We start from the raw sequence: 15,649 nt of genomic DNA, 5'->3' as shown, positions 1-15,649 counted from the left end.
TTGTATATAAACGCATTATCAAGATTACCTACACTGTTATGCACACTGGTTACCATTGGTTCATTGGTCTCTGGAATGTCGCTGAAGAATGTTTTGACCCAAATGGCGTTGGAAAAGACTGCTTGGTGTGACAAAGATTCTTAAACGCTGTCTGATAAGGAAGTTGCTGATATCCTTTTACTAAATTTATTTTTGTAAGAAATCTGGCATTGCCAGCACCATTGATACAGTCTCCTAAGTGAGGTATTCGGTAGGAGTCGTCTTTTACAGATTGCATTGATCTTTCCATGTTGACCCAGAATCTAGTAGAACCATCAGGCTTAGACACCAACACTACTGGGATACAGCAACTGCTCCAACTGAGTTCAATCAGGTAGTTTTCCCATGTGTCCTGAATTTCTGCTATCAGCTGAGCCTGTTTGACTGGACCGAAGCACTAAGGATGGTGTGTTATAGGAGAGGGTTCCCCTATATCCGTGTCATGTATGGCGAAGGTTGGACACCCTGGTTTATGAGTTTGGTGAGTCACATTATTGCTTCTGTGCATTCCTCCACCTCTAACATGAAAGCGTGATATTTGATACAGTTAGCTCACTGGCTGGTTGAGGGTTATCTCTGCCTCCTTCTGCGTCACCCTCACTATCTCTTCCACCCTCTACTGTCCTTGCTACCTGACATATCCACACTGGTTCGTCCTCCTCCTGACATTGCTATAATGATGTGACACAGCCGATTCTTTTCCCGTTTACCCGACCAATTCTCTCGATTACCTTGTATAGACCACTCAGCCCTTGTAAAGTCAGTGATACTAGCACCTCAACCCCTGGTAGAAATGTTGGGGATTTGATGGTGCTTGTTGACCCATTGCTTCATGGTTGTTTATGCTGCTGGAAGATGTTCTTGAGCTAATTTGCAGCCTCCTATACACTGCTCCCAGAACAAAGATACAAGAGTCTAAAATAACTCATCCTTCAGCCCTGAGGATTGTAACCCTAACTCGTTCAAAAGCTCTTGAACAAGTTGACTGATTTGGTGATTCCAGTGCGGCAAACGAAACAAATTGAGGTCAGTTGTCCCAAAGACATGCGGCAGTATGTTACGAGGGCCTGAATGATGTGAGCAGTGCGGAGACTTGTGGCATGATCCCTTGATAAGTCCAGCAAGGCCTATCTCAACGTCAGGAGGATCTCGCTGCATCTTTTCTGATTTTGCCAAACGGCGAGGCAAACTTCTTTCCAGGCGGTGACGGGTTACCATTTAAGGGGGATTATAGATTGCTAGACACCTTTTTAACACACAGTTTGCCTCAATGTTGCATTTCCTGAGCGAGTTCTGTCTACAGAGTCTGTGATGGCTGCTTAGTGTCTTGGTCACTATAGTCAGAACATCAGAGGAACAGGTTCCGGAACTTTGTCATTCGTGTCACTGTCTGGTGGAAAAATCATGCCCTTTTCCCAGCAAAAGTGCATGAGTGGCTCCTCTCTCCCTCAGCACCACTGTCGACCTACTTGATTCATTTGAGGAACAAGGAGTTCCTTTTCCTTGTGACGAGAATTCCCTGTAACTCTCAGTGCCTTGTTTAGTTTCCTTGCAATCAAAGCCGTGTTTATAATTGGTCTCGCATCGTAGCTCCAAGTTAATCTGTTGCACACTCCTTTCTTTGCACTGATCTTGTGGACTCCAGTAGACTTAACTTCCAGAGCACTGGACAAAAAATGTCCCACACTGTGGCAGTGGAAATTCCCAGGCCTTTGGACATCCTTTCCATCTTCAGCACTTTGCTTTCTGACCTGAGGAGGACATTCTGGGCCATTTCCAGATGCCCCTTCTGTCTCTGGCTACTTGACATCCTCTCACATTTCCATCTTCTATCCTCCTTGAGTTTGACAGTGTGACAGAAAAAAAAAAAGATTTGTGACCCAGCTTGTAATCACTAGTCATCTCAGATGTTGCACTGCCAGTGGTGATAGTAAAGCCAGATACATTTGGGACTTTTAAGCGACTCTTGGATAGGCATGGATGATAGTAAAATGAAGGGTATATAGGTTAGTTTAATCTTAGAGTAGGAAAATAGATCCGGACAACATTGTGGGCTGAAGGGCCTGTACTGTGCTATACTGTTCTATGTTCTATGTCTGTCTAGCTGTTGCAACCTTCTGATTTTCTGTTCTTTTACCGGTGGAAGGGTTAGGGTTAGGGAAGGAGTGAACTTTAAAAGTTTTCTGAGAGAATTGTTTCCTGAAGGATGATGTAGTTTCTAACCTTAAAGCCTGAAGTCAGGTGGTCAAAGTTATTTTGCTTTCTTCACTCAGATTCAATATGAATCTGCCCAGGCTGCTTCAAGATATTCCAAACTTTATGCCTGGAAGCCCCAGTGACCAACTTGACTGTACCAAGATTAGCACTTTTTCCTGTCTCGTAATCTACAGAAGCCTCCTCAGGACGAAAGGCACAAACTTCCTGAGCTCCACCCATCGGCTTGCTTCGCCTGAGCAATGTCCAGTTTTACTTTTGGCCAAGTCTGCTCAGTCATCTTTTTCAAAAGTGATGAAAAATGTCCAAGTGTGCTTTTTGTCAAATTTTGAGACAGCTTGTACAAATTTAAACAGCTTCCCAATGGGTCTTGGGATAATTCCTCATCAGGATGTTCCCTGGAGCCAGAGGCTTCTTTTTCCTTAGTGCAACCTTTAAAAACTGCTATTCTCACCACCCATTCCCCCACTTCTGAAATTCTCTTTCTTTTTCCTTCTCCTCTCTCTAAAAGCACTTTCCTTCCAATTCCAATTTTTACATTAAAAAAAAAAATTCCAGTTTTCTTTCCTGTTCAGCCTCATCTGCGATTGAATTCTTGTTAACTCCGTTGACTTCCCAACTGGGTTGTGTTGCTTCCAATTCCTCGTATTGTGCTACTTACGTCAATTGCTTCTGCCCTCCTGGCCCTTACTTTTAACCCTAACTGTACTCTTTCAGCTAATTCGATTTGGCTAACCTTGGATATCTTTGTAAATTATTCATGGATAGACTGCCTTCCCCAGCAGTCTTAGTCACTGCCAAAGACATTTCTAATATAATAATGCACAGGAAAGCTGGTGTTTTTCCTTTAATATTTTTCCTGTTATTGGTGCCACATTTGCAATTATACACTGTTCTTGCTGGATATTCTGTAGTGGGGGCCCCCCCAATTTTATGTTACAGCCAAGGTTGGAGGAGATCACCATTGTACTAGTCCCACTACTCAACAGGTCACATCATAACATATGAATATTTTTTACAGTTACCAAGATAACCAATGCAATACTTCATTTAGGTCAGCTTTTAAGCAACAAAATCTATCAAATGGGCTTCTTAGTCAGTCCAATTATGAGTCTATTCTTTAAACAAAGCTTACTTAACAATGATAGGTTAACACAGTCAGCCATATAGAAGTATAATTCTTATCCCTCAATGCTCCTGGGGTAAAAAACACACGCAAACGTTCTCTTCAGCATCAGGGAGAAAAAATAAAATTGTACTGCAGATACAAAACATTGAAATAAAGAGGATAAAACAAAGAATGTTCTGGAATCCGTTGCTCTGATGTTCTGACTGCTGTGGCCAAATCACTAAGCAATCACCATAGTTTGTGCAGACTTGTAGACAGAGCTCGTTCACTAAATAAAACTCTTGAGATGTTTCTTCAATCACTCTTTCAAAAGAAGAATGAGATTTTACCCTGAACTCACCAAGCGGGCTTTCTCCTCTCAAACGAGAGAGAACCAGCTCGGCAGCTTGTTCTTAGCAAGCTTTCCTTCAGCTCAGCTTGTTGTTAGCTGGTTTTCTCCAACTTACCTTGTTGTTAGTAAGCTTCCCGCCCCCAACTGATTTAAAAAAAAAAAGGACCTCTCCAAGCCACTCACTCTTCAAAGAAGATTTACCAGGGGACTACAGCAAAGCAAGCAGTGATTATCAGTCTTTTTTTTCTTATTTGTGATTGTTGTCTTCTTATTCTCTTGTAAAGTTGATCCTGGTGAAAACGTTGTTGATGAGTTGGTGTGTCTATTCTAACTTGGTGTCGTCTACGTATCGGATCCACAGTTTTGTCTGTATGAGGGGGTGGGTAGTGGTTCTAGTCTTTGCATGACTGCCTCTGCAATAAATCCTGAGATGCATGACCCCATAGGTGTGCCATTGATTTGTTTGTATATTTGGCCGTTAAAGATGATACGTATGGTGAGGTGTAGGTCCAGTAGTCTAAGTATGTTGTCTTTGCTGATGGAGCTGTTTGGAGTCGGCGTTTCTGCTGCATCCAGTAATGTGGCAAGTGTTTTGTTAGCTAGTGGTATGTCAATGGATGTGAATAGTGCTCTGGCATCAAAGGATACCATAATCTCGTTGTTGATTTTAATGTTCTTGAGGTTGTTAAGGAATTCCTGGGTTGAGTGGATGGAGTGGAGTGATTTGTTGACTAGGTGTTTCAATCTCTGTCGTAGGTCCTTGGCCAGTTTGTGTGAAGGTATGCCTGGTAGGGGGACAATAGGTCTGAAGGGGATGCCTGGTTTGTGTACTTTAGGTAGTCCGTAGAAGCGGGGGGTGTTCGAGCCTCCTGGTTTCATTCTCATGTGGTCTGTCTTGGTTATTCGTCCTGTACTTTTTCATTTCCTCAGCGTTCGGGTGATCCTATTACCTCACTGCGTTGTTGGGTCTATCGCCACCTGTTGGTAAGTGTGTGTATCTGCGAGCAGTGCCTGTGCCTTCTCAATGTTTGTTCATAATGATGGTCATGCTCCCTTTGTCCGCTGGTAGGACTATAATGTTCTTGTCTTTCTTGAGTCCTTTGAGTGCTTTTCTCTCTGATGTGTTCAAGATGTCCCATTTGTTCCTCCGGTTCAGTGTAGGGGTTATAGTTTGTCAGATGGCTTGTTGAGATTTGTGCGTGAGTCCATTACCTTTAAGTGTAGCTTCCAGAGCAGCCATGAAGTCTGTTCTGTTCACGTCTCTGTGGCTATAGTTTAGTCCACGTATTAAGACAGCTTTCTTGGTTTCTGTAAGTGGTCTGCTGGATAGGTTTCTTATCCATGAGTCTGATTTACTGCTGACCTTGTTTTTGTGGTGGATCAGTTTTGTCCTGTAAGCTTGTGTTTCTTTTTTTGTTCAGGCCCTGCGTTGTTTGTTCGTAAATGGTGAAGATTAGTGGGAAGCCAGAGGACTGGAAAGCATTTAAAAACCAGTGCAGAATAACCAAAAAAAAAATAAATCGGGGGAAAGAATATGAAATATGAGAGTAAGCTAGCTGGTAATATAAAAGAAGATTGCAAGTATTTTAATTACCTGAAAGGCAAGAGCGGACATTGGATGATTGGAAAATGAAGCTGGCGAAGTAGTAATGGGGACCAAAGAAAAGGTGGAGGAACTCAACAGGTACTTTTGCATCAGTTTTCACAGGGGAAGACGCCAGAACTTCAAGAAAGTCAGGGACAGAGGTGAGTGTAGTGGCTATCACTAAGGAGAAGTTGCTAGGGAAGCTGAAAGATCTGAAGGTAGACAAATCACCTGGAACAGATGGACCACACCCTAGAGTTCTGGAGGAGGTAGCTGAGGAGATTGTGGAAACATTGATGGTGATCTTTCAAGAATCACGGGAGTCAGGGAGGGCCCCAGAGGACTGGAAGATGGATAATGTAATGTTTAATAAGGGAGGGAGGCAGAAGAAAGGAAACTATAGACTAGTTAGCCTGACTTGAGTTATTGGTAAGACTTTAGGGTCCTTTACTAAGAATGAAATTGTGGAGTATGTGGAAAGGCATAGTAAAATAGGGCTGAGTCAGCACGGCCTCAAAAAGGGAAGGTTTTGCCTGACAAATCTGTTAGAATTTTCCAAGGAGGAAATGAGCAAGTTAGACAAAGGGAGAGCCAGTGGGTGTGATCTGTTTAGGTTTCCAGAAGATCTTTGACAAGGTGCTGCAGAAGAGGCTGCTAAATAAGAGCCCATGGTGTTAGGGCAAGGTACTGGTATGGATCGAGGATTGGCTGACTGGCAGAAAGTAGAGAGTAGGGTTAAAGTGGCCTTTTTTTAAGGATGGCAGCCAGTGACTAGTGGAGTTGTACATGGATCAGTGTTGGGAACACAACTATTCACATTATACACTACCAATCTAGACAAAGGAACTGAGGACATTGTTGCTAAGTTTACAGATGACACAAGGATAGGTGGAGACACAGGTAGTGTTGAGGAAATGGGGAGGCTGGAGAAGGACTGGACAGCCTAGGAGAAGGGCAAAGAAGCAGCAGTGGAGTACAGTGTGGGAAAGTGAGGTTATCCACTTTGGTGGGAGGAATAGAGGCATAGACTGTTTTCTAAATGGGGAAAAGCTTTAGAAATCTGAAGCACAAAGGGACTTTGATGTCCTAGTACAGGATTCTCTTAAGGTTAACATGCAGGTTCAGTTGGCAGTTAGGAAGGTAAATGCAATGTTAGCATTTATTTCAAGAGGATGAGATGAGCAGAGACGTACTGCAGAAGCTATATAAGACTCTGCTCAGACCCAATATGGAATACTGTGAGCAATTTTGGCTCCGTACCTTCGGAAGGATGTGCTGGCATTGGAGAGATGTCTAGAAGAGGTTTACAAGAATGATCCTGGGGATGAAGAAATTGTCTTATGAGGAATAGTTGAGGATTCTGCATCTGTACTTGCTAGAGTTTAGCAGGTTGAGGGATCTCATTGAACCTTACAGGATATTGAGAGCCCTGGACAGAGTGGATGTGGGGAAGATGTTTCCGCTAGTGGGAGAGGCTAGGACCCAAGGGCACAGCCTCAGAGTGATGGCATTACCCTTTAGAACTGAGATAAAGAGGAATTTCTTCAGCCAGAGAGTAGTAAATCTGGGGAACTAATGTCACAGAAGGCTGTGGAGGCCAAGTCATTGAGTGTATTTAAGACAGAGATGTATAGGTTCTTCATTAGTAAGGGGATCAAAGGTTATGGGGATAAGGCAGGAGAATGGGCTTGGGAAACATATCGGGCATGATAGAATGGAGCAGAAATGATGGGCTGATTGTCCTAATTCTGCTCCTATATCTTACAGTCTTTGGTCTGCTTGAATTTAATCCATTTTCATCGATCCTTCAAAACTTGAGTCCTCTGAGAAATGCTGAACGTAAAGTTTTTTTTTACATCACTCATTCACAATTTATCTCCTGGATTTCAATCATGAAAGTTGACACCAGGGTGTAGTACTCACCAGGGGGCATAGTACTCACCAGGGTGTACTACTAGCAGATGGTGACCATAGGAAAGGAAGATGGAAAGGTGGGAGAGACTGTAACAACAGTGAAAGGGAGAGAATGACAAAGCAGAGCTGTAACAATGGATAACAGAGTAAAAGAGAGAGACAGAGAGAGCATATAGAGGATACTGAAACATAGGATCAAGGCAGAGAGTTGTGAGAACAGGAGGGAGAGAAGAAGTTGTGTGGTGTGATAGTTTTGGGAATGAATGGATGGTGAATGAATGCAGTGGGAAGAAAAGGCAAAAGAATCAAATGGAGGAGTACGAGAGATGGTTCGGATGAGAGGGGAACACGTGTCCGAATGAATTGAGTTGGAAGCCAGAGAGACACAGAGATGAATTCCAAACAGAAAACATAAAAGGATCAAGATTGGAACAGGAGAAAGAGAAATGATTCAGAGAGACTGAGTGAAATAGGCAAACACACATATACAAGTAGGTGGGATAAAATGCTGGATAGTTGAGAAGGAGACAAGGAGAGATCATGGATCTTTCTGCTGAGCTGCAGCATCTTTCCTGTAGGTGGCAGCTTTGTTCAAATTTACTGGAACCACCTGAGAGGGAGCGACCAGGAGAAAACAATTGTCAGCTGTCTTGAATTGACCTCCTGGCCCTGCAGCTTTTCAAGTTAGTGCAGTACTAACTGTTGAATAAATGTGTCTTTGTTTCAAAACAATAAGGCAACAAAGATTCTTAGCAGATGATGTGCAGCTGCTGCTGGTCTGTTCATATGAAAATGTCAAATATGGAAATCTTGAAGATTAAGGGTAACCCCGCATTGATTATTGGAGTGCTATTGATGTTATTGTTTTCAGATGGGAGGGGTGTGTGCAGGGATGGCAAAGATTATGGTCAATCTCTCGCCCCCTCATTGACGTCCCAATGGAAGCCAACCAAACAATACAATAGTCTAGTGTTACATCAAAGGGAACTGACAGTGTGTGAAACACCATTGTTCTGTATGGTGCCCATACATATTGTTCTCATCAACAGCACATGTGGAAGCAAAATAGCAAATAGCTTGCTCACTATTGGGTCAGGTATTACAAATATTATGAATAACTCAGGCACGGACGATCGCTCGTTCTGCTAAAGTGACAACTGAGCCCCTCAAACTGGACCAGCGGGGTCTGATGTCAGGAAATTAACACTGCCTCTCTTACTGCAACGTAGCAAAATCGTGGGGGCTTCTCTTTATCCCCCACAGCCCTTAAGATGGTGATGAGCCAGGTTTCTGGAACTGCTGCAGTCCCTGCACTAAAGATACTCCAAGTCTAGTGAGGGATTTCCACGATTTTGACACAGCAATGACAAAGGGAATGACGACACATGTCCACATGGCCTGAGATTTAGAGAAGGAAAGCAGCTACCAGAGGTCACTGGAGAGCAGCGTAGTGCAGAAGACCCAGTTGGCCATGCCCTTCCCTGATCAGATGGAGCACGACCCATTGAAGGTCCTCAGTGCCAGTACAACTTGGATCAGCAAACTCAGAACGGCGTTGGGTGGCATTCAATAGTTCTGAGAGTCTGGAAAAGAATCTCTTGTTTTAAGGGGAAGATAACTGACTGGGTTAATGGTACACAGGTTGGCGGACAGTGAACATGTCAAGAGTTTATGAGACACTGATGTCATATTTCCGGGCATAGTATTGGCAGATTCCAGGGCACAGGACTGGGTGGTACATCAGTGCCCAACAGCCAGGGGCCAGGGCTCTCAAAGGCTCGCAGTGTTCAGGTCAGGGGCTGACCACCCCAGGTATCTGTCACTGCCCCAGCTGTATCGTCTTATTCCCAGACACTGGGGCAGTCCGCTGCTACCAGTCTACCTTTCAACAGTTGTGCACCAAACCAGTTCACCAAATTGAAAACCAAAATTAGGTTGGGCGGCCGCTGCAACGAAGGTAGAAATTACAAGCAAAGCAAGGTTTTGAGTCGGGCTGTCTGAACAGGTCTCTGACCATCACATCCTGAGATTCAGATGCAGCAAGACAAGGAGGAAGCTCTTGTGAAGCATCAAGTCCAGTCTGGGGCAATTCGGGCTGAATGGCCTGTGTAACCTCTGCATCGTTGTACGCCTGCCCTGGCTTCATTCCCCATCATTCAGCTGTTCTTCTGCAAGCAGTTAGTGACAGGTTTGATAAACTTTGTGGTTTTCCCAATCGGAATACGGTGCGGGGAGAAGGACTGATATGGGACTTATTGATGTGAGATGATGGTGGCACTTTTGTATCTCAGTGCCTTGCCACATTGGTATCTGTCGGTGGAAAATGGCGCAAATTTCTCCTGGCGGCTTGCCAACAAGGCCTTAAATGGTCTTAAGGTGCAATGAAGAGTCAATTAACGATTAATCTCATGTTTTTGTTTTGAGCAGATGACTGCGTGTGTCACTGAACTCAAACAGGTTTTACCCCTGCTTTAAATTATACTTCTGCTGCTACTTAGGGTCTGTCTTAAAGGGGAAGATTGGTTCACAAATAATCTGCTCAGATTCTGGCCTGCTTTTTATTCATTTGTTCTCAAACATAGAGTCATACAGTGCGGAAAGAGACCCTTTGGTCCAACTCATCTGTGCGGGCCAGACAACGATCTCTGACCTAAGCCCATTTGCCAGCATTTGGCCCATATCCCTCTAAACCCTTCCTATTCATATACCCACCCAGATTCCTTTTAAATGTTGTAATTGTACCAGCCTCCACCACTTCCTCTGGCAGCTCATTCCATACACGCACCACCCTCTGTGTGAAAAAGTTGCCTCTTGTGTTCCTTTCAAATCTTTGCCTCCCACCTTAAAACTATGCCCTCTAGTTTTGGACTCCCCTGGCCTGGTAAAGAAAAGACCTTGGCTATTCACCCTATCCATGCCCCTCATGATTTTATTAAGATCACCCCTCAGCCTCCGATGCTCCAGGGAAAATAGCCCCAGCCTATTCAGCCTCTCCCTTTTGCTCAAACCCTCCAACCCCAGCAATATCCTCTCAACATAATCTTCAGAAAAGGACATTTACCCGAGCAGTGATGATTGATATCATTCGGGCTGCTGTTACATGGTGGATAATAAATTCAGCTTTGTGAACTGTGAACTCATTACATCATGGGGAGGCGATAACAAGGTGTAGAGCTGGATGAACACAGCAGACCAGGCAGCATTAGAGGAGCAGGAAAGCTGATGTTTCGGGTCTGGACCCTTCTTCAGAAATGGGGGAGGGGAAGGGGGCTCTGAAATAAATAGAGAAAGAGGGGGAGGCGGTGATAGAAGGTGGATAGTGGACCAGATAGGTGGAGAGAACCCTACAACCCAATGGTCTCAATGTGGACTTTACGAACTTCAAAATCTCCCCACCCCGACCTCATCCCAAGACTGCCCCCCTTCATCCCCGCCTCCTTGACCTGTCCGTCTTCTCTCCAACCTATCCGCTCTTCCCACCTCACTGACCAACCCCACCCCACCTGCTACCTACACTCACCCCTACTAGCTTCATCCCCACCTCCTTGACCTGTCCGTCTTCTCTCCATCTGCCCGTTGATTGTCAGGAAAAACCCATCTGGTTCACTAATGTCCTTTAGAGAAGGAAACTGCCATCCTTACCTGGTCTGGCCTACGAGTGACTCCAGACCCACAGCAATGTGATAGACTCCTCACTGCACTCTGGCAATAACGGATGGGCAATAAATACTGCCTAGCCAGCGATGCCCTCATCCTGTGAATGAATAAAAACATTTACTCAAACAGAACTCCTTTTATTCTTCACTGTTCCTCTCTCCGCAGAATCAGTGTTGAGCTTTGTGGATGACATTGCCTCTGGATCCAAGACTCCCTGTGTGATGTTGGGAAAAGTTCCAGACAAAGTTTCAAACTCAATATCTTTGATCATCAGATGCCTGGAGCCTGATACTACGTATATGTAAGTAGATTCTCGGCACATTCTAGCAAGGCCTTGTTTTTGCAGGAACGCTCTCAGAGTGCAGGAAACAGCGCTATACGTTGCTCCTTTAGAAAACGAGAGAGAGTGGATGTTCAATGGGTTCAATTAGAATTCATATCCTGCTCACACAAATGGCGTAGTGGTATACCAGGTCGTGCTCTGGGGACCCAGTTTCAAATCCCAGCATGGCAGATGGTGGAATTTGAGTTCAATAAAACAAAATCTGGAATTTAGAGTTTAATGATTACCATTATTTATGTTGTCATTTGTCGATAAAATCTATGCAGCTCGCTCGTGTCCCTTAGGGAAGGAAACTGCCATCCTTGATTGGTCTGGCCTACATGTGACTCCAGACCCACTGCAATCTGACTCTTAACTGCCCTCTAGGTGGGTAGCAATAAATGCTGGCCTGGCCAACTTGACCAACATCCTGTGAATGAATAAAATATTTTTTTAAAAAAGGACGATAGTCTTCCTCAAACTTTTGGTTGTTCGAGCTTTTTAATGTGGAATAAATTTGATGATCTCAACAAGCAGCCGTTGCTACTAAATGAGGGCTCGTGCCCAAATTTGCCGATGGAATACAGTTGTGGGATATGGAAGACATGCAAGTGTAGCAAGGTTGCTTCATTCCAGGTTCAGTCGGATTCTACCGTTTAGACTAACCTGGAAAACTGGGATCCTGATTGATGCACGCAATGTTCACAAGGATAATAACCACACCTCATAGTTATGTAGTGGAGACACTGGAGATGGTGTCTGCAATGACCACGTCTTCATAGTTTATCCCAGAGACATTTCCAACGCTTAAACCCGCTTCAACTGCGATGAACATCACTTTTGAAATTCTAAAACGAAAAGTGTAACTTCAGGTTCTTTTTCCTTAAAAGCCTGGTCATTGAAAACAAAATAAAATGTCATCAGGGAAGGTGATCTTTAAGGTGCTGATTTTTCTTTTGTAAAGACACAATTAGGTCCCTGAGGACATTGATGGAAGGAAACCTACCCTACGTCACCCTTGTATGGTTCAAGTCTCACACCAGTGTGGTTAGCCATTATTAGCCACGGGTGAAGTCTGTCTGGGTTTGAGAAATGTGGGCTGCGGTGAATTGTGTGGCAGAATTGGAGGTGGAGCCCAACGAATCCCATCTCCATGTTGAGAGCATCTCTCATCATCTTTGACAAGGAGCGAGACCAGTTTGGCAATGGTGGGTTGCCAATTTATGGATTTGTAGCTTGTTAGAAACCTGATGAAGGCCACAGTTCGCCTCATTAATATGCGGCTCCCCATCTTCCCCAGAGGCGCTGAGAAAGCTGGACATTGAGAATTCTGGTTGGAGCCACCAGAGCAGGTACCTGGTGACTTCAGCTCGCTGCTGGCTGTGAGGGGCCTCCATGATGCTCAGCGCCAAACTGCATCATCTCAGGACCCGATCGGTGGGCACCAGTTTCATGCCCCTTGTCAAGGGGCATTGGCATGTGACGCAGGCCGACGCCTCGGGATCACCGCAATGCCTCTCCCATCCGTGTTCAGGCTGTTCCAGGAAATACAGACCTGCATTGCAGAGCACATCAGCAACCAGCATTGAAAGGCGCTTTGCAGACGCCACTGATCATCGAATCATAGAATGCCTGCAGTGCAGAAGCAGGCCATTTGGCCCATCGAGGTGGCACTGGTCAAAGAGCATCCCACCCAAGGATTGGAATAGGCTGTATCTCAGAGCTGCTTGCTTGCTTGCTGTCTTAGCACTCGGTGCCTCCAGGCTTCACAGGAAGGGCTACCAGGAACGAGGTTCCAGAGACTGGGGGCCTCGCTGACGTGGAGAGGCACAGCTGGAAGCCACTGGCCAAGGGGTGTTCCCCATCACCTTCCATCATGCTGGCAAGTAAAAGTACATCATGGGGAAGAAAATGGCTGTTACCGCTCCAGAACAGGGTGGGGGCTGTAGTACCTAGCGATGTGAGACCCTCTCAAGGGAACACAGACTGATTCCCTATACAGGACCCGGACCTGCAGGGTCCCAAATCCCTGGCCATCCCAATGCTCTGGCTCCCTATGAGCTGGCACCCGTCCCCGCTCCACACAGCGCTGACCACCTCATTCACACCAGCGCAGAGGCCAAGGAAGGAATAGGGATGGTTTCGGGCAGGGGACAATGCTACCAGCAGTTCCCACTGCCCCGGATGTGCCTCGTTCACATGCTGCAGAGGGTTCTCAACATAGACATCTATCCACAGTACAGCCTGTTTGGACACAGAGCTAGGCATCATGTTGGCACAGTTCCATTCAGGGGCCCCAAACAAACTGATGTGGTGGCAAAACAATTTATACAAACGGGAGAGTTTGTGTACAGCGGGTTCTCACCGGTGCTATCAAAGTGCTATAAATAGGTTTTATTTCTGTCTCTCCCTCCCACTGCCTCACAGTGTCGTCTCTGATTCCACAGCTGGGATGGACGGAGCTGGCTTGGCAGCGGATGGGCCATGAAGCTTTGGTAGGGCGTCCCCCTCCCCAGCCCATATGTGCTGAGGGTCTTCCTGCTGAACCCTTCCCAGCCTGAATTCCCAAAGCTCAAAGGGAAGTAGCTAGTGTGGAGCTGGAGGGCCCAGCCACCCTTGGAATGGAGACTTTTGAGGAACCAGTATGTGGTTCCTCCTCCAGCTGCAAGCCTCCTGGCACTGCCCTGTCTCCTTGCGAGGAAGAGGCACTTGGAGTTCTCGCCAGGTTTTCCCCCCATCTCCTGTTGCCACAGTTTCCGTCCTGAGGGCCAGTGGCTGGGCTGATGGAATGCAGTGGTATGAGCATATCTCCAGCAGACCCTGACTCTCCATGACAGTCACCATCCTGTTTATGGAGGACACCACAGGGTCCCCTCCTGCCCGAAGCTGAGTTGGTACCTGATCTCTGGCAGCCTTCCGAGTGCCAGCAGCCTGGGATGTTTGCCCCTCAGCCAGCTGCAGAGCTGGCACGGGGAGGGGCTCACCAGGCTGCACTGCCGCATTCTCGAAAGCCTAACATTCCCACCAAGGTGTCGGTGTCGGGGCCGGTGGTGGGGCACAGGGTGCAGCTTTGCCGTCCCTCCCACACCGCGGCGTCGCTGCTCTTGTCCTCAGAGGCAACAGCTTCTGACAGAGCAGGTCCTTTCACCGCAGAGGTAGTGGAGATTCTGCTGGCCAGGGTAGAGAGATGGTATTAGGACCAGCGGCTAGGACTGATGCCATTGAGGGATACGGGGTTACTGAGAGAGTTGCAGTGGAGTGAAGGGTGGTATTTACTCAGTTAACAGGACATACGTACCTCAGCGTCCCCTCAGGAGTGGTCCTACCAAAGAGGAGCCTCATGTTAGGCTCCGCTCCGCTCCTGCCCTCTCCAGGAAGGGGAGACATTGGGTGTGGTGAAAGCGGGTGGCGCACATGTTAGTGCCAGTGGAGGGTGGGGGGGGTGGGGGTGCGGAGGGCAAGGTGGTGACGTGTTCCGAGGGAGTGGGGAGACAGCGCGGAGACCTTGCGAAGTTGGTGCTGAAAGGCTCCAGAAGTTTAGAGCCAAGTGAGGCAATACGTTGCAGCCAGTAGTGAGAGTGGAAGAGCAAGAGACTTGCTGGGAGGTGGGTACAGTACCAGAGATGGAGTGAGCATGTGAGGTGGCACAGAGAGAGAGAGAGAAAGAGAGCGTGCTTACCCTGGTGGAGAAGATCATTGCTGGCCATTCCTGTGGATTGTTGAGACGGCACTGAAATGGGAGCAGGCTGGCCGCCTCTGCCAGGAAGAGGACACCCCTCGTTCACATCATCATCTCCATCAAGACCTCCAGATCCCTGTTGGTGAACCATGGTGCCGTCTTTCTCTTCTTCAAACTCTTCAGATTCTGTTTGTCAGTGGGCAGTACAGCTCTGGAATGCCAGTGCCTACCCAAGGGGCAAAGCAAGTTCTTTTTTATATCGTTGGCACGGGTGCCAGGGAGGCTGGCCATTTGATGGATGCCCATTGAAAGCACAAAGTAAAATGGAGCTCAAATCAAGCACGAGGATGCTATCGGGGAAGGGTGAGTCTTTAATGAAGAGAGTTTGGTCTGTATAGCGAGAAGTCTCACTGGACCTGGCAGCAAAAATCCCCCCAAAAACCGTGATGCGGATCAGACTTAGCCAAAAAAAAAATGCATTAGATTGAGCCCATTAAGATTGGTGTGATGAATATACAATGAAGTCAATGGAAATGAAGGGAGTGGTCAACACTGACCGAGCAGGCATTTTTTCAGTCTCCTATTGGATGTAATGGGCTTTAAGCAGCTGTCCCATTTGACTGTAAACTGAGCCTCTGATCCCACATCCTCTCCACCACGAGCATCGCCTATTTGCTCCTCTGTAAAATCACCTTCTAAATCAGTCCATCTATTGCTGCATCACTCATCCACACTTCTGTTGCCTTCAGACTCAACTATTCCAATGCTCTCCTGACCAC

General features: G+C 46.4%; 1 protein-coding gene across 1 annotated transcript in view; it reads left to right on the top strand.

Moving 5' to 3' along the window:
• The window catches only part of astn1 (astrotactin 1), a 1,993,575-nt gene that overhangs the window by 1,940,987 nt on the left and 36,939 nt on the right, over nt 1–15,649 (top strand). The window contains exon 21 of the mRNA XM_048602275.1: nt 11,035–11,170. Within this exon, the coding sequence (XP_048458232.1) occupies nt 11,035–11,170 (136 nt within the window). The remainder of the gene's footprint in view (nt 1–11,034; nt 11,171–15,649) is intronic.

The sequence above is a fragment of the Rhincodon typus genome, chromosome 10, assembly GCF_021869965.1.
Source record: "Rhincodon typus isolate 14 chromosome 10, sRhiTyp1.1, whole genome shotgun sequence".
Taxonomy (NCBI): Eukaryota; Metazoa; Chordata; class Chondrichthyes; order Orectolobiformes; family Rhincodontidae; genus Rhincodon; species Rhincodon typus.
Note: the sequence above shows the minus strand (reverse complement) of the source record. Positions and strands in the feature narration are given on the sequence as shown.